Source organism: Vulpes vulpes, chromosome 11 (genome assembly GCF_048418805.1).
Source record: "Vulpes vulpes isolate BD-2025 chromosome 11, VulVul3, whole genome shotgun sequence".
Lineage (NCBI taxonomy): Eukaryota > Metazoa > Chordata > Mammalia > Carnivora > Canidae > Vulpes > Vulpes vulpes.
The window spans coordinates 1489644-1514609 of NC_132790.1; the positions used below are offsets into that span (position 1 = coordinate 1489644).

The window sequence follows — 24966 nt, forward strand, 5'->3', positions numbered from 1 at the left end:
TGTTTCCATAAGGCACTCTTGTCGCATCCTATTACTTCCACTACTTTTAGAATGATATCACCTCAGTGAGGTACCATCTTTTCTCTCCTTACAAAAGAAAACAGACCTAGTTTCTTTAACCTTTCAGCAGAAGCAAATTCCCCAAATCCCTCTGTCATTCTGGTTGCCTTCTGCTATGCCTTCTCTAGTTCCAAAATATCCTATTTATAGAAAGAAACCCAGAATGAGCTCAGGACTTATAATATGACCTAACCAATCCTCTTTACATGACTAGAATAATTTTCCTGACTTCATTTCAGTTTTGCAATGTGCCCAGTATATTCCAAGCCAATTCATTTTCCTCTTATTTCAGTGCATATAAAAAGACAAACATTTAAACTATGGCCAGTGTTATTTATTTTAAGAGGTTGATGTTAGTTGTGTTCAGAAACTTTCTAGAACTAATGGGTTCAAGAGCAAGTCAGAGTTTGTGGTTGGCATAATATTAGGGTTAAAAGACGAGGTCTATTACTTGGATTATTTTTTTCATTTTTTGGCATTTGCTTCAGTTAACAAAGCGATTGGCTATTTTTTGACAAAGATTGTAATCCCAATGATGCCATGGGTTGAAGCAGCACGTGCAAAGTGTGGTCCAGCCCCACCACCCGGGAATTTGTTAAAAATGTGAAATCTCGGTCCTTATGCTAGACTCCAAATCTGCTTTTCAAAAAAAGCCGCCCAGGTAAGGTACCTAGCTGGCTCAGTCAATAGCACATGTGACTCTTAATCTCAAGGTTATGAGTTCAAGCCCCACAATGGGGGTAGAGTTTACTTAAAAACAAAAACACAACTACCCAGGAAATGCATGTGCCCATTAAATCATTTTAAAAGAAAAAAAAAGTATGGTTTAGCATCTGTGAAAGCTTCCTTCCAGATGTTTTAGGGAGCTTAAATATCAAACATAGCCTGGTAGGCCCCACCACGATATAGACGCTATTGCTTTTACGAGTTTCTGTTTGCCTTTTCATGATCCTAAGTTATGGGACTCCTTGGGGACTTGCTTTCTCATTTTATTCAATTTCTAACATTATCTTACATTTAGCTAAGTATATTTTCTTCCAAGCCCTGACCTGACATGCTCTTGACCTGTCTTAATCTTCTATCAGCTTTTCACATTAACAACGTCACTTCTCCCCGACTTGCCACCCATACTTCCTCTTATTCATCTCTTGTCCGTAGGATGGTTTGGAAAGAGTCATTCGGTTCTTCCTCAAAATCCCATGTGGTCTTGCTTCAGCCTCATTATGTGGCTGTCTGGTTTTCCTGAAATTGAGTTAAGTCATGATCAGATCTTTTGTCTCATGCTTACTTGTCAGGCTCAGGAATGCACCAGGATTATTACAACTAAACCATAACTTTTCCAAGGCTTTCTCTTGCTTGCTTCTTTTCGATGCTCTGCTTGTTTCCCCTCTAACTAAACTAGGTTTGTAACTGGAAGATTCCTTGGGTTCTTTTTAAATATGAGCTCAACATCAGGTTCTTGGCAATCATTGCCTATTCTTGTTTTCAGAAAGCTTTCCAAATTGTGCATCGTGATTCTTTGCCTCTCCTTCTATTGCCTGTGGAGAACCATTAAAAATCAGGAAGTGACTAAGGGAGCCAATCTTTCTTCCTACCTGGTCAGAATCACTTCTCATATCATAAACACAACTCTCTTGCTGTGTTTTTTTTTTTTTTTTTTTGGTTTTTGTTTTTTTAGCTTCCAAGACAGCAATTATGTCACCATCTGAAGATCCTCTATGAACACTCTCCTTCATGGATTATAACAAGTGATCCTGAGGCAATGACTGCTGACATCTGGGCAATAATTAGCCAAACACTCTTCCACGGTGTCATCTTCCCCTAACTCCCCAACCCTTCATGGATTAGATCTTGGCCTTATTAGACTCCGAGATCTGTTAGGCTAGGGAATTATTAATATAGGGATCACCAACTCCCAAGAAGTGGCAGGCACAGAGTAAGTACTGACGGGCAAGAAGAAGTAGGGGTAAGTGAGAAGAAAGGAACTAATCCACCCAACACGAGGTGGAGCACTTGGCAATTAATTACAATCAAATAGATTTAAAAAGAAAATTTGGAAAGAAAGAATGGAAGTACTGTCTCATCATTTCTGCCTTGATATGAGGGAAGGGAGTACCCAAACCATTCTTTTTACTGTGACATACCGAATTCCCTTTTAGAAGTCAAGGCTTTGTCCCAAGAGATATCCCAAGCATCTGCTAATTCCCCCAAGAAAAAGGAACACTCTTTCATTTCTGATGGTGTAGACTCCTGTTTTGTTACCTCGCTCCCACTAATTCTGAAAATCTTCACACACCTCCCTGATGATATTCTTGTGCCTCCTAGTCTGGATAAGTCCTTTCTTATTAATTTTTACGCTCATCTTCAGAAAGATACAGTCAGAGACCAGATTTTACAACTATTACTTTGGCAGAACACTGTGTGTGAGCATTAGACAATTCACCTACCGGGGACACAATATTCATGGTTTCGAAGCAAAAATCCTTTCTTCTAGGTTATGTTAATACGCTTTGCTTTAAATCTGGCTACATTGTTAAGTAGTGATCTTTAAGGAACAAGATTTGTTTACTGTTCAGTTTGAAATGTTCTTACCATTGCTAAAAATGAATGGGGTCAGATGAACCTGGAGAAGTGTGATATTCATATCACAGCTGACTCGGGTTGTGCAGAGAAAATGAGATGACCTCAGGAATAAGTGCTCCCAAGATGAAAACTGTGGCAGGTACAATGCTTGGCATATGTCTTAACAAATGAAATGACTGCAATCTTTGCTTATATTAGACACTGGATTTCTGCAGATGGGGAAAAAGAAAAAGAAAATGTGTAAGTGAGTGGAACGAGGTAAGGTGGAGAGCTGATCATGCACCAAGAGAATTCTCATCACTGGGAAATGAAGAACAGAAAGAAAAATACTATATGTTAAACACCACCTCTTCACTTCTCTCTCCAACTCTCTATGAGAACTCACCTTAAATAGCAGTTCTTGTCCTTCATCTTGGCCCATGACTTGTAGGTTTTAGTTAATGACTCCAAGGAAGAAAGGCAGCGGTCAAACGTATTCCTTGGAAAACATTTTCAGTACGCTTATGTGTTGTCTAAATCATTTCAAACCAAGTAATCACTCATGTTTTGAATCCCCAAGCACCCAAGCTAACAACTCAGGGTACCCTACTATAAAATATGGCGTTAGTTTTCAGAATTAAAGATCCCTCAGAGAGAGAAATATCTGATAGTCTCTATACAAACTATAAATTGCTGACAAAGAAGCCAAATAAATATATCACATGGATGACAATGGGAATAATTGTGTTCATATAGTGATCCTCTCCCTGTGTTATTTCAAGGTTTCAGATCTGTAATGGAGTCGCTGAATAGGCAGGGAAACCTAATTATGGCATTTTGAATCGCATTCTCAGGAAACCAGTCTTGTCCACAAAACCTGTACCCCCAAGACCTCTGAGGATGGTATGTACCAGCTGTCCCAGTCTTAGGGCAGCATCTGCTGGCTAATTCATGGATCGACAAAAAGTGGCAGTTTGTGGACAATCTGAGCAGTCCTTTTAGTTGGAGGGAACCGTTGCCTTGATGATGGGGAGGGTGCCTGGCATCCTTTTATCGTGACCTCCCTCAGGTGTCCAGGAGGAGGACGAGTCTAGAACTATCCCTGAGGAGGTCTAGGAAACATCTGTAACTACCCCTAAGGAGGTCTAGGGAACATCTGTATATTTGTACCTTTTTTGGAGCCTCGGATGAATTGGGTTGGCCCTGGAAGCATCTCTAGGGTGCTGTCAACTCAACACTGGACTCACTTATAGTAATAATAACCCGGAGCCAATGGGAATTCCAATGAGCAGACGTCCATGTACGCAATTGGGAATTCAAGCCAGTTTTCCAAGGGGAAGGCATTTCTGGGATGGGGGAGGGGGAGGGGGGCAGATCCTTGAGGCAGCCCCAGAACATCCTGTGGCCTCCCATCCCACCGCCGTGTGACTCAGGTCTTCACACGCGAGGAAGCCACGAATGAATGGCATTCAGACAGGGCGCCTGTGACTGACCTAAAGGAAGTGGAGGCTGGATAGGGCCGGAGGGCCTGAAACTTCAGAGCCACATCCACCATCTTCTGCAGCATCTCTCTGCCTCATCCCTGCAGTCAATAGCGCCGCGGCCAGGGCCTGCGACGCCGCCGATGGGCTCCCCGGGGTGGGGACCCTGCGTGGGGAGTGAAATGATGGTGCGGTTGGGGCCAAAACGACGACAGCCCCCACCCCACCCCCACGAAAGCCTCCTGGGGACTTCCCGGGGCCTCGCGCTCCTCGCTCCTCGGGGCGGCCGGCATCTCCATAACAACTGGCGCGCGTCCCTCCCCGCATCCTCGGCTCGGCTCGCGGGCGTCGGCTGGGGGGGCTGCAAAGGGCGGCCTGGGCGGAAAGAGGCCTGGGGCGCGCCCCGCAGGCTGCGGGATGGGGACTGCGCGCGCGGCCCGAGCTCCCCGGGCCCCCCCTCCCCTCCCCTCCCCTCCCCAGGCTGCGGAGGGCGAGGCCCCTCTCCCGGCTCGGGCGCCCGGGGAGGGGGCGCAGGGCGCTGCGAGCCTCTCCTTGAAGTTCATCCTCCCCTCGGCAAGTTTCTTCCCGCCGGCACGTGACCTCCCCGCGCCCCAGCCTGCGCAGCCACTGGCGAGGACGCGCGTCTCTAAGCCGCGGGGCTTCCTGGGAGAGACCCCTCCCACCGCGGCGATCCCGGCCCGGGCCCCGCGGGCGCGCCCCCGCCGCCCCCCGCAGACCCCCGGGGGCCCCCAGGCCCGCGCGGAGGCGCCCCCGAGCCGCGCGGCGACCCCCCTGCGCCCCTGCCCGCGGCCCCGCGCTCCGCGGCGCTCCAGGCCGCCCCAGCCGCGCGCCGGGGCTCTAACTCCCACCGGAGGAGCCATAACCCATTAGAGCACACGCAGTTAGAACTTCATCCAACTCAGCCGCCGGGAGCTGGGCTTGCACAGGTTCCCGTGGGCAACTAGTGGCTCGCCCCGGTGCCTCTCGCCTAGTCATCAGTCCCTGGGAGGGAGAGGAAAAGTTGTCGGGCTGATGCGCGCGTCGACGCATGCAGTGGTGCCCAAGGGCAAGTCACTCCCCCACACCCCCCGCCGCCCAGCCCCCAGCACCCCCCAGCCCGGATCAGCACTCACGACCTCATCAGCTGGAGACCCTTAGTCATGATGGGGGAGGGGGGGCACGAACTTTTCTGAGAAGTTTCCTTTCTACCGAGGGAGTCACAGTGAGCTGGTCACGTAAACAGCCTGGAGAGCCGAGGCCGCCCCCCCTCCGCGCCCCCTCCCCTCCCCTCCGCTCCCCTCCGCTCCCCTCCTCCCCTCCCCCCCTGCGCTCTCCTGCTATTATTATTAAAGCGGTAGCTCGCTGGCGCTGATAAGCAACAAGTTCCCCAGCGGTCTTCCCGCCCTAGCCTGACACGGCGAAGGGTTTCTTACCTGGCGACGGGGAAATCTCCCGAGCCGAGCTCAGCTCTGCCAGAGCCCCAGGTGTGACCTGAGCAGTGGACAAGGGAGCGGTGTGCAGGCTGCACTATTTTTATGAGGGTACCCTTGAAACTCCTCACTTTCCCCGGGAACTTTCTGTGCCAGGACCCAGAGACGGGCGGCTGGGAGGCAGCCCCAGGAACCACCCGCTGTTTAGCAGGGCAGCTGGGCAGTCCTGGGTAACCTCGCTCATTCATTAGAACCACGTTAGGACTCCAGAGAAAGCGTGCCTCTCTCGGAGTGAGGGCGTTTGCGTAAATCTATAGGTTTTTCAACACCGATGCCAGTTGCTTTGTCTTCTGTAGTCGCCAAGGTGGTTGAGAGTTTAAGCTTGCGGATATTGCAAAGGGTTATTAGATTCATAAGTCACACCAAGTGGTGGGCGATCCACTGAGCAAAGCCGAACTTCTCACATGATGACTTCAAACAAGACACATTACCTTCCAGCATCTGTTGGGGAGACGGGATTTTAAGACACTTGAGTCTCCAGGACAGCAAAGGCACAATGGTGAGTAGCAATAAACCCTGCATTATAATTGAAAAATCTTGACATGTTGCTTAACAACGGGCATATCACAGCTCTTCCTGGCACTTCACACGCCAAAGAACAGCAGCTACTCAGGCCAGGAGAATCGGGTTTTTACATAGTGCAACTTTAATTGGAATCATTTGAGATTTAACACAGCAATGTGGAACTGCGTGGAACAAACTTGGAGCTGGAGGGGGGGTGTGTGTGTGTGTGTGATATTGGCTGTTCAAGGCTGATGCTTCTCTCCCAGCCTTCTTGCATTCCATCCTTTTCCTCTATGTGTGTGGTGTATGAGCATATTCTATGATTTATATGTGGGCATGTAATTGACATTCGCAAGGGGGGTTAATTTCCATCTGAAACCAATAATGCTATTAGAGGTTGGGGTTAGGGGGTGGAGGGGGGGGCAAGGACGGGGTAGAGAATGGGAGTTTGGGTGCGGATGGGGGTGGGGTTGGTGGGGGGAGAAATAAGTCAGAAGTGCATATCACCGGGAATGAAATGGGTAATCCTCTCCTAGAAGAAAAGGGTCTCATCAACATGTGATCAACTATTAACAGGATGGCTTTGGCAAAGCCATCCACACGTGACAAAACGTAAGGAAGTGGAAGAAACCGTCTAGAGCAATATCAAGTATCACTGAATTAGAGATTTTTTAGCCTTTTCCTCCCGCTGCGCCGGGTGTGTAATTGGGCGAGCGGAGTCCATTCAGCACCTTGGACAGAGCCAACGGATTTGTCCGAGGTGGTGGTACCCTAGGTGGCCTCTCGGCCCCGCAGTGAAGCCAGCTCCGTGTCGCCCTTAAGAAGCGTCTTTTCTGAGGTTCGGCTCACACCGAGATCGGGCTGGAGAGAGTCAGATTTTGGAGCGGAGCGTTTGGAAAGCGAGCCCCAGTTTGGTCCCCTCATTGAGCTCGCTGAAGTTGGCTTCCTAGCGGTGTAGGCTGGAATAGACTCTTGGCAAGCTCCGGGTTGGTATACTGGGTTAACTTTGGGAAATGCAAGTGTTTATCTCCAGGATCTAGCCACCGGGGTGGTGTAAGCCGCAAAGAAGGTAAGCATCGGGGCGGGGACCCCCTGCAACCCCAATTCTTGAGCTATTTTGATACTCAGTCTTCCCGAGAGGACTTGTGGTGAAGGGGAGGAGGTGGAAGGAGAGCATGAGAGGGGGGTTGTTTCCTGGTATTTGCCCAGTTTGGATTGCCCTAGGTGAGAGCCTTGGGGTAAAGCGAGAAGGGGGGTGGGGGGGTGGGGGAACAGAAATAAAGGGGGAAAAAATGCTCAGTCTTCCTGCGGATATAATGAGTTTAGTTAACTTGGACCTGCATATGTCTGATTCAAATGTAAGATTTCTCTTTTTCTCCCCTTCACCTCCTTCTTTTCCGTTCTTTGCCGGTGTGTGTGTGTGTGTGTGTGTGTGTACAGTAGATTCATTACTAATTATGAAGCTTTTACACAACATTCGATCCCCTAAATTTTGACTTTGTGCCATTTAGAATCAGGCGGTGGAGGTGGTGTACGGCGAGGGAAGGGGAGGTGGAGGCTGGGGAGGAGGTAGGAGGTAGCGTTAAATCTCCAACACAAAATGAATCAAGGTAATTTCAGCTCTTCTAGTGAGAAGGATTCATTCTCTATGTATCTCTCCCCCCTCCCTTCCTCTCTCTCCCCCTCCCTGCCTCCCTCCCTCCTTCCCGCCCCCCCTCCTTCTACCCCGCCCCCTCCTCCTGCCTCCATCCCTCCATCCCTCCATCCCTCCCTCATTCTATCGCTTCCCCTCCGTCGCCCTCGCTGGATGTTTCTTTCTGGTGGTTCTTTTTTTTTTTTTTTTCTTTTTTTTCTTTTTTTTTTTTTCCTCCCTCCCCACGAGTTTCGGGCGCTGGCTTGGAGGGCTCCCGCTTTCTCAAGGGAAGGGGAGCCGCCGAGACCGCGCTCCGCTCCCCCGCCGGGCCGGATGCCTCACTGAGCCCAGGTCCGAGTCAGTCGGGGTAACTAAGGAGAGGGGGGGCCTCCGCTCGGTGGAAGAAGGTCCCTTCCGGGCCGGGGGAGGGGGCCTGGGCGGCGGCGAGGAGCGCTCGCAGGCCCGCCCGGAGGATGCTCAGGCCGCCCGGCCCCGGCGAGGGGCGCCCCGGGGGCGCGGGGAGCACCTGCGCCGCTGAGCCCCCCCGCCCCGCCCCGCCCCCGCCCCGGGGGGCGCCCCGCGATGCCCCGCGGAGCTCGGCCTCTCCCGCGGGAGCCCGGGGCCGCCGCCCTCCCCGCCCCCGCGACCTGCGCCCGCCCCCGGGCCGGACCCTTTGTTCCGGCGGCCGAGCCCGGCTCGGGGCTGGGGCGTCCCGGGCTCCTCCCCCCCGGCTCAGCCCTGCAGTCCGGAGCCGAGGGGGGGCGGGGAGCGCCGCGACCCCGGCTGTGCCCCGGAGGCGGGGGCGGGCCCGGGGGCGCGGGGCCGGGGGCGCGGGGCCGGGCGCGCAGCAGCCGAGGCGGCTCCGAGGCTCCGGGTGCAGCCGCGCTCCCCGCGCGAGCCCCGCGGAGGGAGCAGGAGGGAGGAGGGCGGGCGCCGGGAGGGATGGAGGGAGGGCGGGGCGGGGCGGGGCGGGGCGGGGCGTGGGGGCGGGGGGATTTCTGATCCGTCTGATGCAATTCCAAGCGTGCTGCAAAGGAACTCCAAGGAGTCCGCATCACCACCGCCACCCACCCTTCCCAGATGGTGCTGTTTTAAATACGGATCTGCAGGGCTGAACGCAGAACTGGGAGATTTATTGCAAAATCCCGAGAAGGGCGGGAGGGGTGCGGAGGGGAGGGGAGGGGGGAGCGGATCGGCAGGATTTAAAGGTGCAACGCTTGCTTTTTCCTTTTTCCCCAATCAAGCGGCAACCGGTCGCATTTTTTTTTTTTTTTTTTTTTTTTTTTTTTTTTTTTTTTTTTTTTTTTTACCCTGTCTGGATCCTAATTCACCAAGGAAGAGGTGTAAATATTGTGACATTTTGAGGCGGCTTGATGGATGAGGAAAGAATCATCTGTCACTCTAAATTGCAGAGTTCCCTCTCGGCGAGGTGTCTTGCTCGCGAGTACTCCCCGCTGCCTAATACAGTTGCTAGGGCTTCCGATGGGGGCATCGCTAAGGGAATATTAGCCTTTTAGTCGACTTGCCAATTTAGGTGACAGGCGACCCGAGAAAATTGTAGATGCCGCGTCTCTGGGAGACCAGGAGGGGAAAATGCTTAACAGCCTCATGCTTGTAACCTCGAGATCATTAAGCACTTAAACCTGCAAAGTGTCACGTCATCCTCTGTCACAGACACACACGTCCTCGACTTAGGAGGCAAAATGGTTTCGCCTAGGGCGCCGCGGAGACGAAGGTCCCTTTAAGGATGGTGCACCTGCTAGTCACTGTGGATGTGTATTTACATAGAGCGTCTCAGCAGGAAGGCAAGAAATTTCAATTGTCCGGTTTGCAATCAGAAGGAAGATTAGAAGGTGATACAGAGAGAGAGAGAGAGCAAGGAAGGGAGGGGGGGGGCTCTTTTTAACCCTAAAAACCAACAACCTTCTAGCCTACTTTTGGACCCCTGGTCTTGCATATTAATATTTCCGTGTGTGAGATGTTCGCTTGGTCTAGCTCCCCCAATGGAATATATCAGTATTGATTCAGATGAAAATATATTCATCCTGCCTGTAGCTTTTTCAGTGTCATTGATAGTAAGACCTACAACACAGCAATTTTTGCAGGATAGGAAGAAAAAAAAAATGTCTGAAAGGGTTTTTGCAAACTGGGAAGCAGACGCTCTCCGTAAATGGGAGCTGTCACTATTTTGCATTCTCTTTACGTACAGCACTTTCATTGAATGGGATCAGGGTGCTAATTATTTTTAGATGATCGTTAAATTTGTATGGTTAAGGCAGGAATAGGGATTGGACAAGCAAGATTTTTGCTGGCTTACAAAACAGTATTTGTTAATTGCCTACCAGTGTGAGTCGGAAAGAAGGCCTTGAAAAGATACCAAAATCAACGTACGTAAACTTCGTTTATTTGCCAGCCTCTTTTCCTATCAAGTCGCTAATCTAAATTTTTAATAAGAGGAGAAGCTGGTGAATCTAGTTTCTTTTCTTTTCCTGGCCTGTCCTCTAGGGGAAGCGTTAGTAAGAAACAAAATCCCCAAATCAGTCAACCTGCGAGGCAAGGCCTGGATGATGACCACAAAATAGATAATCGGCCACAAAAACCAGCACATGGAAATGAAGAAAAGCCAGCATGGAGGCATTGCCGGAAAAGAATTTTTATTTTTAATTCCATGATTTGGGGACCAGGCTCCAACTTGCTCAAATAGCATTCACCAGATCAAATTGCTTACAATCTGTCAGTTAAAATGATGTCTCACTGAACATGTTTTTTATTCAATATACTTCTACCAAAGGCCAGCAAAGCTATTCTTTGCTTTTGATTAGGACAAACTATTTAAATGATTCTAATGAATACCAACTGATATCATCTGGTTTTAAAATTCTGCTTAAAACTAAATTTTTTTTTTTTCTGAAAAGCACTGACTTGCCAGAAAAATATCTATTTTGGTAGCTTTCTTTTCACTCTATGGATAATTTAATGAGTTGCCTATTTTAATTTTACAACTGCTACCTCAGAAGTAATTCAAATTATCTTCCTTTGGCTCGTGTCTTTCCCTGCTGATCTGCTACTGCTGTGTGTGCGTGCGTGTGTGCGTGTGCGTGTGTAGGGGCATGTTTGTCTCTGTGTCTTTGCTGGTGTCATTAACAAGCGGGGCTCTCTTGAGTTGACAGGCCACAATCCACGCAAAGAACAGAGTGTGGTACTTAATAAAGATAAATAGTAACACCTAGTGAGAGCATACCACTACTGAATCCTATGGAAATGGGGAGGGGGGGTTGCCTGTAAGGGCAGAAAGACTGAATTCTTCAACAATAAAAAGAAAATTTCCTTCCCCCTTTGACTTAAGAGTGATCATACTTGCAACAATTTGAAATCTCTCTCCTTTTTTTTTTTTTTTTTTTTTTTTACTTTGGAAGTTAAAGCTACTGCTTTAACAAGTGTGTCTTGAGGAAGATACACATGTTCACTGAAGACTAATACCCCAAAACAGCATGATGCAAAGGTCAGAATGTTAAATTCTTTGTCCCTGCCTCCATTTTCATTTGGCAATTTGGGGAGTGTTCATTCTGAGTTTTTAAAAATGTAGGCAGACTTTCTTACTTTTTTTTCTTTTTTCCTAACATTCTAAAGGAGTCCTAGAAAGAATTCTGCTATAATGCAGACTTTATTTGTTATTTCCTGATAATAGTATTTTGTAAGCATGTAGTGCTTTGATAGCTTTTTACCTTATTCCTTATTTGATCTCGTTGGCATTTGTGTCGGGTAGGAATTAGCAGTCACCTTTTTACAGATGAGGAAATTCAGAGTTGTCCAGGACCACGCTGCTGGTAAGAGGGTGAAGACTGGCTCAGTCTATTTCTTCAAATTTCACGGATCATGCTTGTTCCTCTCCAGACGGTGCCACCTCAAATCCCACTTAGGCATCTGAGGGAACTGTATGTGTTATCTTTCTCCTATTTTGATTTCTTTGATAAAAAAAAATTATTTACAAACAGTTCACCAAATTCTATGACTTTGCCTTTCTAAGCCACTTCAATCTCCTGCAATTGGAGACTCAAAGGAAGGAATCTTCCCGTAGCTGACATACCATCTAAGGCACAGTCTCTAAGTCCCCAAAAAACCAACACAGAAAATAGGAAGAGCCAAAGCCAAGAATCATTTTGCTTTTCGAGTGAGTCATAGAATCTGAGGGCTGGGAAGGTCCTCAGAGGTCACTTATCCCAACTCATATCTGATGCTTGAATTCATACTGACTTGTTTTCTTCCAAGCCTCTGGAATTTCATCCCAGCTTTCAATTCCTGGGATCTTGCTTGTCTTGGTAGATACTCTGATACTTATGGGATCATGAACTTGACTGGCCACTTCCTACTTTGCCCAAAAGGTATACTTCCTAGATGCTAAGATTCATATTTCTTTGCAATAAGCATTAACTTACAGGCTGAAGATTCAGCAATAAGGAAGACTAAATGGCACCTATCTTGGTGGAGCTTATAGGTTAGAGACATGACTCGTCCTTTAATTTCCTCCAATCTCCGGAAGGGGACAAACTGCTGGAATCTTCCCTTTTTCAAGAGAACACAGTGAACCAAATTAAAAGCCTGAGTTCAAGCTTCCCTCCCAACTAGTTGTCAGGAGCTGAAAAAAATCCATTAGTCCCTCAGCATCTCTATTTCCTCACACATAAGACAAGGAAGATGTTCTCAGGATAAACTCTCAATTCCACGTTAGCTCCAAGTTTGAGTGATACAACAGATAACTCCTCCTTGGCGGAAGGTAGGGCCTAAGTCACCCTAACCTTTGATGATTTATAATTTGGGGTGCCACCAGGTTTTTACCTTGTTTGTTAGGAAGCACATTATGAGAAGTCAAGGCAACTTATTTAAACCCCATATAGAAGGAATCTAGATGTTGAACTTGTTGTTTTCTGAGAAATGATGACTGGGAGAGTTTTAATTTTGAACAATGATCCCAAACTCCTGCAGATTATTTTTCAAAGGTATGGGATGATGAGAGAGACTCACTATCAAATTAATTGCTCATCTTCTTTGTGCAAGCATAAGTTCTAATTTTTCAGGTCATTTCCTTTTGAAATCAGAGATATTACATCCTGAAATTGTCTGGGCCTCATGAATAATGCATTATATATACATGATAATAGATAATTAGATGGACCAACCAGGAAAAACATGAAAGGGAGCTGGAAGCTCAAGGATTGCAGAAGGTGTGTGGGCATTTTGACATCCAGGAAATGCTATAGATCTGTCCTTAGCTAACTCAGCCTGGTGGAGATAATTAAGAAAAAATGTGGGTGTAGAAAGGCTGCAAGCCATTCCCTGGGATTGGCTAGCTTGCTGCAGTAGTTCAAAAACAATTGGCACAGCCACCCACACTGGACATGATTGCCCTTTGATGAGGCAGCTATTGACTTTTATAAAGATGCCATATTTAAAATAACTTCTGATGCACTACGGATGACAGATATCATTCTTGAATTCTATTTTGGACAAATGGCAAAATATATTCCAAAGTATTAATTTAAAAATTAAAAAAAAAAAAACCTTTAAAATCTCGTTTCTAAAAACCAGCAGTTTAGCAACATATGACCTCTGAGTTCAGCAGTAAAGTCTGAAGCTAGGAGAAACATGCGGTCTATGTGAGACATTTTGACCAGTTGCAAGCATTTTCTGGACCACCACAGGAATTTAAAAGTACTTTGCCGATGTTTTTAACCCTTGAGTAAAGGTTAAATGCACCAAAACACTCCTCACGCCGAGAAAGAGAAATCCAATCAATTGCCCTCAACAGCAGAAGAAAATAATCTGCGATCTTTGTGCTCGGAGGGCATGTTATAATGTCAGGGAATCTAGAAATTCCTTCAGAATCTGCAGGGTCCCACACTTATCAGCACTAAAAGAAGTTGCAATTGAGTTTATCTTATCTCCGGCTTCAAGGAAAATACCAACTACCCACTCCCTAGGTAATAAGGCGACCTGTGGGAAGAAATACTCAAATTGGGTGATTATGGAAAGGTTCCATACATACCTAAAGCCTTTCCAATGGGACACTGCAGGGTGAGTGACTAGAAAGGAGAAACGTGAGCATGACGAAAATTGAGCAGAGAAAATAAAAAGCCAAAGTAGGATCACTATTAAAAGAGAGATTCTAGAAGTAACCCCTCTGCGTGTTCCCTAAAGCCATTTGTTGAGATTGGTCTGCACCATACATGCTCCTAATTCTGGTTACTTTGGTGGGAGACCCATTTCTTCTGCTTTTACCAGATTCCTTCACTAAGGGCTACTTTCTTCCCAGCAACTTCTGTAATCAATAGTTGAAAATGGGCTTGTTGTTTCTCCTTGGAGTATGTTGGATTAGCATGAGCTCTGTAACCACTCTTGATGGGCTCCACTCTTGGCAGTCTGGGCAAGTCTATCAACCCTTCTCAAAATAATGGTTCTAAGTAAATAAAGAACTCTAAGATTGCAAAGGAAGCCAATTATATTTAATAGTCATGAAAATATTAAAAAACCAGTATATTGTGTGATACGGTAACGTGTGCTTTTTTAATGCACGAAATAAGATCTAACAGTATGTAAACATTGACGTTTTGCAGTGGTGATTAAGCATCAACGTCTTTTGAGATGTCTGTAACAAGTGACAAGCGATATGAAGGTGTCTGTGGTTTCTATTGGTGGCCAAGTCTGCAAATACTACTCTGTAGCATTTCACAAAGCTATTTGACAACACGACACTTGTTGGCGGGTGCTTATGAACATAGTGTAGACTCAGAAATGCTAATCTAGCCTCTTGCTGTCTGCCAGTATTAGCCATTGAGTTTTCCTCCCTGGCAGAAGGAAACTGGCATTTGGGGAAAACTTTTAAAATATACTTTTACCATTCAACAAGTTGCCAAGTGGAGAAGGAACCAAGTGATGGCGTGGCTAGGGGTACGGTGACGTGTTTCTATTGATTGAGCTTGCTGTCATTCTAATGTTTATCCTTAGTACCACCAGCACTACCCCCCCACTGCCCTAGAAATCCACTACTGTATTAAAAAAGAGAAAAAGTTCACACTCTGGTCACTAACTCAATGCACATTGCCCTGGACACCTTGTGTGACTTCACTAACCTCAACAAACTGTAGACTTCATTTTGTCACTACTGTCCTCTGGGAACTATATGCACATTATGATGGGATGAGATAACATTTATTTTGCATTTATTCAGTGCTAAATTCTTTGCTTTGCATTTGAATATACTGTTTAACCCTCAAAGCGACTCTCTGAGATGGATTATATTCTAATGGTACAAATAAGGAAAGTGGAGCTCAGAGAGTTTCGGTGATTTACCCAAAATTACACAACCAATCTTAAGTGGAAAAGCTAAAATTAAAACCTAAAGGTTTTCTGGTTCCAAAGTCCATTATACAATCATGTCTCCCTATCTCATAGCTACCACCCAGATTTGATATGCGTCTCGCATTTTCGGGTTTGCACATACATTTCATCAAGAGATCTTGCCAAACCCTTTGAGATGGCCGAGAATCTCAAAATTAGTTGCCGCAAATGCTGGTCCAGAATTATATTGAATCTCTGCCAACTAATGAAAGACTTTCAAACTACTCATTGTCACCTATCCTCTTTGGAGTCCCATTCTCAGAGTCACAGACAGGGACAATACTTAGGGTTTTGAGCGGATCCACCCAATTAGCAATAACATCGAAATTTCTTGAGTTCCCTGTGGTGAGCATTCTACATTTCCACAGTTAACTGAATCCTCACAACCATTCTAGGATTATTCTGATTTTAAAGATAAGGAAACTGAGGCATCCGTTAATTAATGAACTGTCCAAAGTTAGCATAGCCACTAAGTGGCAAAGCTCGGCTCAAACCCAGGTCAGCCTCATCCCAAAGCCTTTTCTTTTACTTGGTAAACTAATCTGTAAATCCTTTAGCTGTTATTATCACAATTGTTGTCATGTTTAAAACGCTAGCAAGAAAGAGAATTTCCAGAAATAAGTATATCATCACTGAAGAGAGAGAGGAGTATCTGGAACTCTTCACCTGCCTGGTTCTTCCTTCCACTTACTTTAGTTTATTAACCCAATGGATGATGTCTAATTCCTTTCTTAACTTGTTCAGGGCAGCTCCAACTTAGCTGGCTTCTGAGAGTTATTGAGTAAGAAACGTTGTAAATTGTTTAGATTAGGACTTAGTGTGTTTAGAAGCCATTTCATAAATTTGCCTTTTCAAACTGTTAGTGGCTCTCGCGCTGCAGATGCTGTGAGAGGCACACCCTCTCCCACAACACAGTGGATGACAAACCTCCAAAGCTAACATGTTGTTTACAGATATGGAGAAGAGAAGGATGGACAAGCACAATCCTGAATGTAATTACAAGGCTTACAGCCCCTGTTAGGGACTAAAATGTTTATTGGCTTTCCTTGTGCAATTCAATGTTCTTCCTCCAAAGGCTCCAGTCCAAACTTGAAATTTCTCTGGGAATCGCATCTCATTTGGGAGAATGCCAAAACTTGGTGTTTGGGTCCGTTGTGTCTTTGCGCCAACTCAGAACTCGAGCATCAGCTCTAGAAATAAGCTGGGAGATAGTCCAGGTAAGGGAGTCATACCTGGACTTGGGCATCTTCCTGACAAAACTCATCCATCTCCATCCTGAAAAGCAACTCCTAGAAAGATGTGGCTTTCGGTGAGGGCCCGGAGGCAGACTGGTAAGTCTTGGTAGCACGAGTCAGTGGTGTTTGCAGAGCTGCCCAAGTTATGTAGGGAATCAGAGATGGGGAGACCCCCTCCTGCCTCTGCTCAGATGTGTGCAAGACAGGATGGCCTGAACGCCTAACGTGTTTGTTATGTCCTGGAGCTCAGAAACCATTCCGGCAGGAAAGGATGATCTTAAAGAACACGTTAACGTATGAAAACATCCACCGAAAGCCTTGTCAGCGGTAACTGCGTGCTATAAAGGATAGAAGACTGTGAACTCTAACCTTGGCTCAGGGCTCTAACTTTAGGGGAAATAATGATCCGAGTTTCAAGCTTAGTTTACCAAATGATATACAGTTCCTGGAAGGAGTCTAACTGTAGGGGGAAGAAGTATCTTAACGGTGATCTAGGTCACAGGGACCTCCAGTGCACTGAAATCACCTGAATCATTTGTTCTTTCCGGGCTACCGTCTGAATGCGCTGCCCGCCTTGACGACCACGGCTTATAGCTCCACGGCCGTCGTTTTACGGATCAGGCCACGGAGGTGCACACAGCAGCAAAGGTCTCTCAGCCTATTCGACAAACGTTTCTCTGAAGCGTATAGTATCCATGTGGGCTGGTGAAGTGCCTTGACCGGGTCACACGGCCAGGGTGGTGAAGTTTAAACCGGGACCCAAACTCCCTTGACTACTGTACAGGCCTTAAAATTGCCTCTGACAATGATAGTTCTATTTTCCAAGAATAAAAACATAAGAAAACAATGGAGAGCCTAAGTTTATATATAGCTTAATTACTAAAATAGAAACACGATTAACAAGATGTTGACAGCCTGCCAATAAGACATTAGTAATTTAAAATCGATAGGACAAAACTAATTACATTTACATTTTTTTTTCAACACTCCACAGTTACTTTACAATGATTGAGACACTAGCTAAGGCAAGATGAATTAAAACCTCAAGTTTTCATTGATTCCTATATTATTCCCTGAGTTTTCAGTTACTTCTTTTGATTCTAAATTCTTTTTTTTTTTTTTTTTTAATTTTTATTTATGATAGTCACAGAGAGAGAGAGGCAGAGACACAGGCAGAGGGAGAAGCAGGCTCCATGCACCGAGAGCCCGACGTGGGACTCGATCCCGGGTCTCCAGGATCGCGCCCTGGGCCAAAGGCAGGCGCCAAACCGCTGCGCCACCCAGGGATCCCCTGATTCTAAATTCTTACCTGAGATTTGACAAAACAGTTTCCAGTGACAATCTTTGTAGCTTCCTCCCCCCTCTGCCTACGAAAACAAAACAAAACAAGAAATTGATTATTTCCCTTAAAATGATCAAAATAGAGGGGAATTCTAATATTAAATTTATTTATTAAAATCCCTAGTCTTAAAAATGATAGGAAATGTTTGCTAATTTAAACTTTATCTTTTTTAACCCACATCATTTTCCAAAGAAATATTTTTTTTTTTTTTGGTTAGCTCTACACCCAGCATGGGTCTTGAACTCATGACTGCAAGATCAAGAGTTGCATGTTCCACTAAGCCAGCCAGGTGCTCCTCAAAGAAATCCTCTTTAAAGCTGTTTCTTTATTCTTCATATGACATCCACACACATAATCCCATTTTTGTGATTAGTTTCTATTATTAAGTACTCTGAAGTTGTGCTCTTATAGAAGCCAAGTAATTGAAGGGTAAATTAGATATTTATAAGTTGTTCCTAAAAATGACAAATGCAATTATATAAACAAATATCAACAATATGAGTTCTCAAAAACACAATAACAAAAAGTAATATTAAACATGTCAATTAGCCAAGCAAATAGTCAAGAATATGTCAAACTTCTATATATTTTTTGAGACAAACTGGCATCATGTAGGTTAGCACGATTCTTTTTTATGGAATTCAACTTATTTTTACTCACTTTAATTAGTTTTTGTGTGCAGATAAAATGGAAGGCAATGGAAATTTGGCTTGCAAAGTAGTTCTAAGATGATCTACATCCACAATCTGGTTGTAATGCCATAAGAATATGTTTATTATGTGAGAATGGTAATTCAAATTAGCATTCAGTATAGACATAAAGCAATGAGCAATGCAAGCTAACTTGAGTTATTTATCCTGGGAACTTTTTCTTTTTTTAAATTAAAAAGGTCAGAATATATAATAGTATTGGCTCATTCTTCCCAAGTACTCCAGGAAAACATGTCTATGAAATAAAAGATCCTCAATGCTAAACATTTTCCTGCATTTGGGAGAGGCATGAAATTTGGTACCAAAGTGTTGGGTCTTCATTTTTCTAATTCAGCATCGAGGCTGTCTCGAGGAAAGCTGACTGTGGTCTGAATTTGCATCCCAGAAATATATTTAATTTGTATCATGGAATCAATGCCTGACTTCCAAAATTGGATACCTAGCCATATATCCCCCTACCTCACACACATCACCCACCTTTCCCAGGTCATAACCACTGCCCAAGCAGAGAAAAATGGGTTTCTTTGAGTATATATAGCAATGACTGGAGGAAGAAAAATCAAGTAAAGAGTCTTGGAATTTAAACGTGTAGCTCTGCTTTCCCCCATTCGTACCCCATTCTATCCCATCTCTCTGTCCTCGACTTTCATGAAACATTGTATTTGTCCTGTCCATCTGCATCAGCATCACCCTTTCTTAGATCCAACTAGACCTACCACTCGTGGGGCCCTGCACTGATGGACTGAGGTTTCAGAAGTGCCTACTTACAGCAAACACTCCTAGTAGTCTTCGTTAGGTCACAGAGTCCCAGGCAACTTCTCGAAATTATATTATGGAGGGGAAATAAGTGTCCTCCTTTCCTATTCAGTTTCTTTTTAGTGTTGATTTCATTCCATGGCTGGCCTCATTTCTCGGACTAGTAAGTTGAGTTTGTAGTCACCACTGAATGCCCTAAATATGCCCTAAAGAGACATCCATGAGTAGTGGGAACGGTATTTCCGCTGATCCCATGCTCTTCATCTGGGCTATAAAGAATGAAGAGGCCCCAAATATTTGATTGTGAGGTCATAACAGACATATAAATGACAAGTGAAATGATCAGTTAAATGTGATTCTGGGAATCATGTAGATCAAAATGATGCTTTTGTATGGATTTCAATTTAGTTTTACTCTCTTCTAACGAGGCTTTATATGCAGACAAAATGAAAAGATATGGTTCAAATTAGGAGAAAGTCGAAGCTTTAAAAGTAGTGCAGTGTTTTGTAGTCCTTACCTTCTGAGAGAAATTACATCAAAATAAACCCCTGAGAATATGTAAGCACAATCCCACTTGAACAGATAAAGGTTCACAACTTGGGATATTAAGTGGAGTACAGAACAATCACTTGTTCTTAAACAATTTTTTTTTTTGAGAAGAAAAGAAATAAAAGCTAAATGTCCTGTTCAAGACCTATCTCTTTTGCAAAGTGCTTTGTCTAAAAACTAAGGAAAGAAGATACAGCTCTGGCATGAAGGCTCATCTTTTTTATGAAACAAACCACTTCTGTCTCTAAGTTGCGAGGGAAGGATTTGTCAATCTGATTGAATCTCCCCTTTAGTTTTTCCCCACAGCTGTGTTCAGATAATTCATGACTCCCATGTTTCCTGAGCCCTGGATAATTTCACACACATGTCTAGTACGGGGCTCTACATTTTCAGAAGAATATGGAGATCTTGGAGGAGTTCCAGAGTAGACCCAGGGAAATGATTAATGGATTGGAAGTTGGAGTTTATGAAGAAAGGTTGTGAGATCTGATTTCTTGCTATGAGAAAAGTCCGAGTGGTGACTTAATAACACAAGGAGGTTAGTGAGCAGCTGTTCTCCATCTTCACTAAGGTTAGATGAAGTAAAATGAGATATAAATTGCAACAAGAACAAAAATGTGTTGTAAGTTGGAACTTCCAAGCACTAGAATTGCTGGATCCTTACTTAGGAAGGTCTTCAGAAGAAGGATGTGGAATCTTCTTTACTGGTCTGCAATGATAGGCCTAGGAGTGGTGAGGAAGACGAGATAATCTCTTACGATCTCTTCTGGATCCATCTTTTTATAAATCTACCTAATCACTCAGAAAAATGATCTGCCTGGACAATGCCTCATTTCCTTCCTGTCACTACTCGCATCGGTTATCCCTTATCATTTGTCTACCTTCTGTAAAATGCCGTTAACCAAGGGTAACTAGGGCTCTGATTGATCATGATGGGCCCTCCCCGGCTCCTAGGTGCCCTTCCAGCTTTGGGAACAGGTTTCTTGTCCGTCACTACTATCCCCTGGCCACTGCCAGCGTGCTGGAAGGTCGGTCTTCCCACACATACCCATCCTATGACAAGGGAAGACAAAACCCGACATAATTTCCCACCTTTCACTCATTCACAAGTGACCTAGCGGATTAAAAGACAAATCTTATGCTCAAGAATTTGAGTGCCGAAAGAGCTGAAATATGTTTTATTCATCTGCCTGTAACATACTCCGTAGAGTTGGGGCACGCGGTTGGCTCAGTCGGTGGAGTGTGTGACTCTTCAATTCAGGGTTGTGAGTTCGAGCCCTACATTGGACGCAGAGATTACTTTAAAAAATAAAATCTTAAAACAAAACATAGTCCGTAGAGCAATGTGTGGCAGTAGATATTCAGCAAGTTTTCATCAGTTGAATGAGGGTAACCATGACATGAGGACGGTAAACTGAAGATTAACTGAAGTTGAGAAAGTCAAGAGTTTCAGATGATTCTGTGTGCTAGACAAATCTAAATCTCAACCCTTGCCGCCACATGTGTAGCATTGAAGATTTTATTCCTACCATCCCTGTGCTATCTGGAGGACTTGGACCAGCAGCCAGCTGCATGTCCCACGCAGGTCCTTGGTCAAAGAGACCATTCAAGATAGTTTCAGAGTCACATAAAAATAGGCCAAATTCCTAGTGTGATTTTATTTTTAATATGACTTTAGGAAGTTCAATGATTACTTTTTTTCTAAATTCTCTTTTTCGCACGTTTCTAACTTTATCCATGAAGAATATAAAATTTAACGGTAGATAATCTCTCACCACCACCATCAAACAGCCTATGTAGTTAAGTCTCAAAAATAATGTAATCTGTTCCTTACGGTTTGATCCTGAAACGACCTGAAACCCTTTGGTTTAGACTTGCGAGTTCTTACAGCTCTTGTCCCAATAAAACCAGCAACGTACCATAGGCAGCTATCCCCGTCAGTTCTAACTTTTGCTCTGTCTACAGTCACGGCCCTTTTGACCACGCTTAAAGAAACATTACAATGAGTAAACCAGTTTATTCTTTACTATTAATTTTTAAATGTTCTCAGGGAAAACCTGGCAACTCACAGGGTTACAAGTTGATGACTCTCATATGTTTGGGGACTAGTCTCAGTTGTCTTATAATGGTTTCGGCGCGGTTTCTCTCGATCCAACTAAATATTATTCCCAGATGGGACTGGTTTTTGACCTCCTTGTTCTATTCTCCTAACTTTGGCCCTTCTAACATTTTCATACTGTGGCTCCTTTCTTTGGTTTGTTTGCCACTAACGGCCATGCCTGGTTGCATAATTACTGTAACAGGTGTTGACCAATTTGGACACATTCGATTATGGCATAGAGCTGTACTTAGGGTTCGTAAGAAGTTTACAGAGAAGAAACACACCTCATATTAAGGTACCGTCTGATGAACAGGAATATTACTTCTCTTTCAAGATTTTTCTCAAAACAGACCTTACTCAATAATTTGTAGGATTAGAGGGGACATACCTGAATGCTGTATTGGGCCTTTGATGTCACGCAGCATGACACTGAAAATACCTTTGCCACTCCGCTAAGCAGGAGAGTTTTCTGTTTACTTATTATTTCCCCTATGCTAATTACTAGGATTTTCAGCAGTTTTTGAGGTCAATTCATTGGATTCTAGACAACTTATTTATTTATTTTTTTGCAAGGAGGATTTAGGGCAGGAGTAACTAGGAAACCTAAATAAACATAATTAAACATAAAATGCTTACAACGATAGTAGAGTTGACCTCAGCCAATTAAAATTATTAATAGAAAAAATACATCAATGTCAAATCTGAGTCTACTGCCTCTGTCCCCGCTTGGGTAATGAGGATTAGTTTATGTTTCCTGATAAGAATAGATGGGAGTTCGCATTTCTTCCTGACCTTTGTTCTTCTAGAACATTGGGTTAGAATAGAACTGACCCAAAACCAAAAACAAAGATTTTAGGTAATTCAAAATTAATTTTTAAGTCCCTCAAAAGGGAAATAGGGAGCATTTTCTTTTCAAGGAGTCAAATCTTTCCTCCTTTGGGTGATTAAGAAAATGTTCAGATCATGAATTTGGAAACTTTGTTCCTAACATATCAATCACCTGAGAGACTAACGTTTAGAGAGAATCAGAAAGTTGGCTCAGCATCACCCTTGATCGTAATAGGAAAATAATCTCGTAAAAAGCTTGATCTGGAACCGTCTCCATATGCTACCCGAACTAAACAAATACAAGAATTATTCAGAATTCCATGCCACACACTAGTACAACCTTGGCTTCTTTTAGCTTCATTGTTTTTGAATGTAAGATGTACTTTTAAGGCAAATAAGCAAGTATCTTAAGTCTCGTCTTTTATTGTTTTGGTAACAGTGGCATCACAAATAAGAACGTTTCAAAATGCTCAGAAATGTCAAGAGGTCTGATTCATCAAAGGGTTTATCTGAATTGGCATTGGTCTTCTTTTATTTCGAAATATTCCAGCCATTTCTGACTCCTCTGTCTTTTCCTCAGTAAAACTGCACCACACACTGGAAGGTAGAGATACACACATTTATTTGCATAACGTCAAGGGAGAGTAGGAATAAGAAGATTGGCCATAGACCACGATCAGAGTCTCGGAAACGAGAACGCTTTTTCCTTCAGCAAAAATGCTGATGTGGCATCGTGGATTGGGCAGGTAGAGGATTCGCCATCACTTCCCAGTGAGCAGCACCGGGAATGCGAAGATTCTTGACTTTGACTGGGTAGGTCCTCCCCCCCCCCCCAGCCCCCCAGCCCCGCAGGAAGTAAATTACAATTGAGCTTAAAAACCTGAGGAAGTAGCTCATTTTCACGCAAATTTAAAGTTGGAAAGTAAGCATGGGTTTGAAATTAGCGTAAAGTTATTTTTGAAAGTTTAGGGTAGGATTCCCGCAGTACTTTAGAAGGCAGTGCACGATTTGTGTGTACGCGTGTGTTTAACTTATGAATCTAGTCTCTTAAAATGTTTTGCAGAATTAAAAGAAACTGTGTCTGCATTCAGCCTCCACCCCAGGGAATCCACACAGGGGACCTCTGGGTTGGCCCAGCCCAGCCTCATGCCCCCTGGCACTGATTGCTTGTGGCTCGCCTGCCAGTTCCACGCGCATGACACACCTCGCACAACTTCATCATCTGGGATGCAGGGTACTTGGTACGGGTCATGTTTCCCGTCAAGTTGATAGAGGTGCAAAGCTAAACGTGTGACACTCGAAGAACATGCTTTTTTTTTTTTTTTTTTTTTCCTTTTTTAAACAATTTGACTATTCAGTCCAACAATTTGCGGACTCCTCCTGACAGCACTTGCACTAAGGGACAGAGAGCTTTGTTTGTTTTGAGGGCCGGGGAGGCGGGGATATTTCCAGCCAGAGTTCCCCAGTTCATTCAAGCCCTGTCTCTGGCATTTATTTAGCTGTGCGGATTTGGATCTGGGCAGATTGTTTCCCGGCACCGAGCCTCAGGTTCTTCGCTTATAAAATAATAGCAGCTTCTGTCACTAGGCTTTGGACGCTCTGAGACAGCCGATGTAAGTGAACTCATTTTGTCAACTGCAAACCCTTAGATATAATATTATTACATACTGAGCTCCACACCACATTCTTGATGACCGCAAGAGGGTCCCGGAAAGGAAACTGTTTATAAATCTTCCCCTTTCCCCAAATTAATGCGAGAGTGTTTAGGGAAATTCTTGCAGCAAGGAGTCTTAGCAATTAGTGGGTCAGATCCCTTTGAGATTAGAGAAGAATGCACATGCACATACTCATAAAGCTGCCTACCAAAGGGGGGGGGACTCCTCTGACACCCAGTGATTCATCCCCTGAGGGTTTCTCAGAGCGTGACCTCGGGTTTTCTGCATCTGGAGTCCCCGAGGTGCTGGTTGCAATGCTCATTCCTGGACCCGGCCCCACCCCTCCTAAAGATCACACATTTAGGAGGGAACCAGCGCTTCAGCTGCGCCCAGAGGACCTTCGTGGGCCCGCGGGAGGTCCGGGGGGCCCGGGGGCTGCGACTCAGCACCGTCTGGGTTGTGAGGTCCTTCCCAGCAGCTCCCAAGCGGCTGAACTAATGGGAGAAGGACTGAGCTTTAGGACAGGAGCCGAGGGGGAGGGTGGGCCGCGGTCGTCCGCGGGGGCCTCGCCCCGAAGTTCTGCGTGCGGGTGCGGCCGCCTGCACCCCGGGCTGCCCCGCGCTGGGGGGAGGGGAGGGCGCGGGGGGGGGCTCTGCAGCCGGCGG

General features: G+C 45.0%; 1 protein-coding gene and 1 long non-coding RNA gene across 5 annotated transcripts in view; one reads left to right on the forward strand and one right to left on the reverse strand.

Annotated features, from left to right (window-relative positions):
- Window positions 1-372: 372 nt before the first annotated feature.
- LOC112935021 (uncharacterized) lies at window positions 373-4458 on the reverse strand. Its single transcript, XR_003238096.2, has 4 exons — window positions 4116-4458; window positions 3029-3121; window positions 2653-2852; window positions 373-1302 (listed from the first exon to the last, which is right to left on the reverse strand). It is a non-coding gene; the product is annotated as an uncharacterized lncRNA (long non-coding RNA).
- A 1122-nt stretch (window positions 4459-5580) lies between these two features.
- BDNF (brain derived neurotrophic factor) overlaps window positions 5581-24966 on the forward strand; it is a 52088-nt gene continuing 32702 nt past the window's right edge. Inside the window, exon 1 of one of the 4 annotated variants that reach the window (XM_026018600.2) lies at window positions 5581-6092. In XM_026018600.2, the coding sequence (XP_025874385.1) occupies window positions 6090-6092 (3 nt within the window). In that variant the 5' untranslated portion in view covers window positions 5581-6089. Of the gene's footprint in view, window positions 6093-6706; window positions 7167-7991; window positions 8082-24966 lie in introns of those variants that run through there. The other 3 variants (XM_026018601.2, XM_026018602.2, XM_072725361.1) reach the window with 3 other exon arrangements.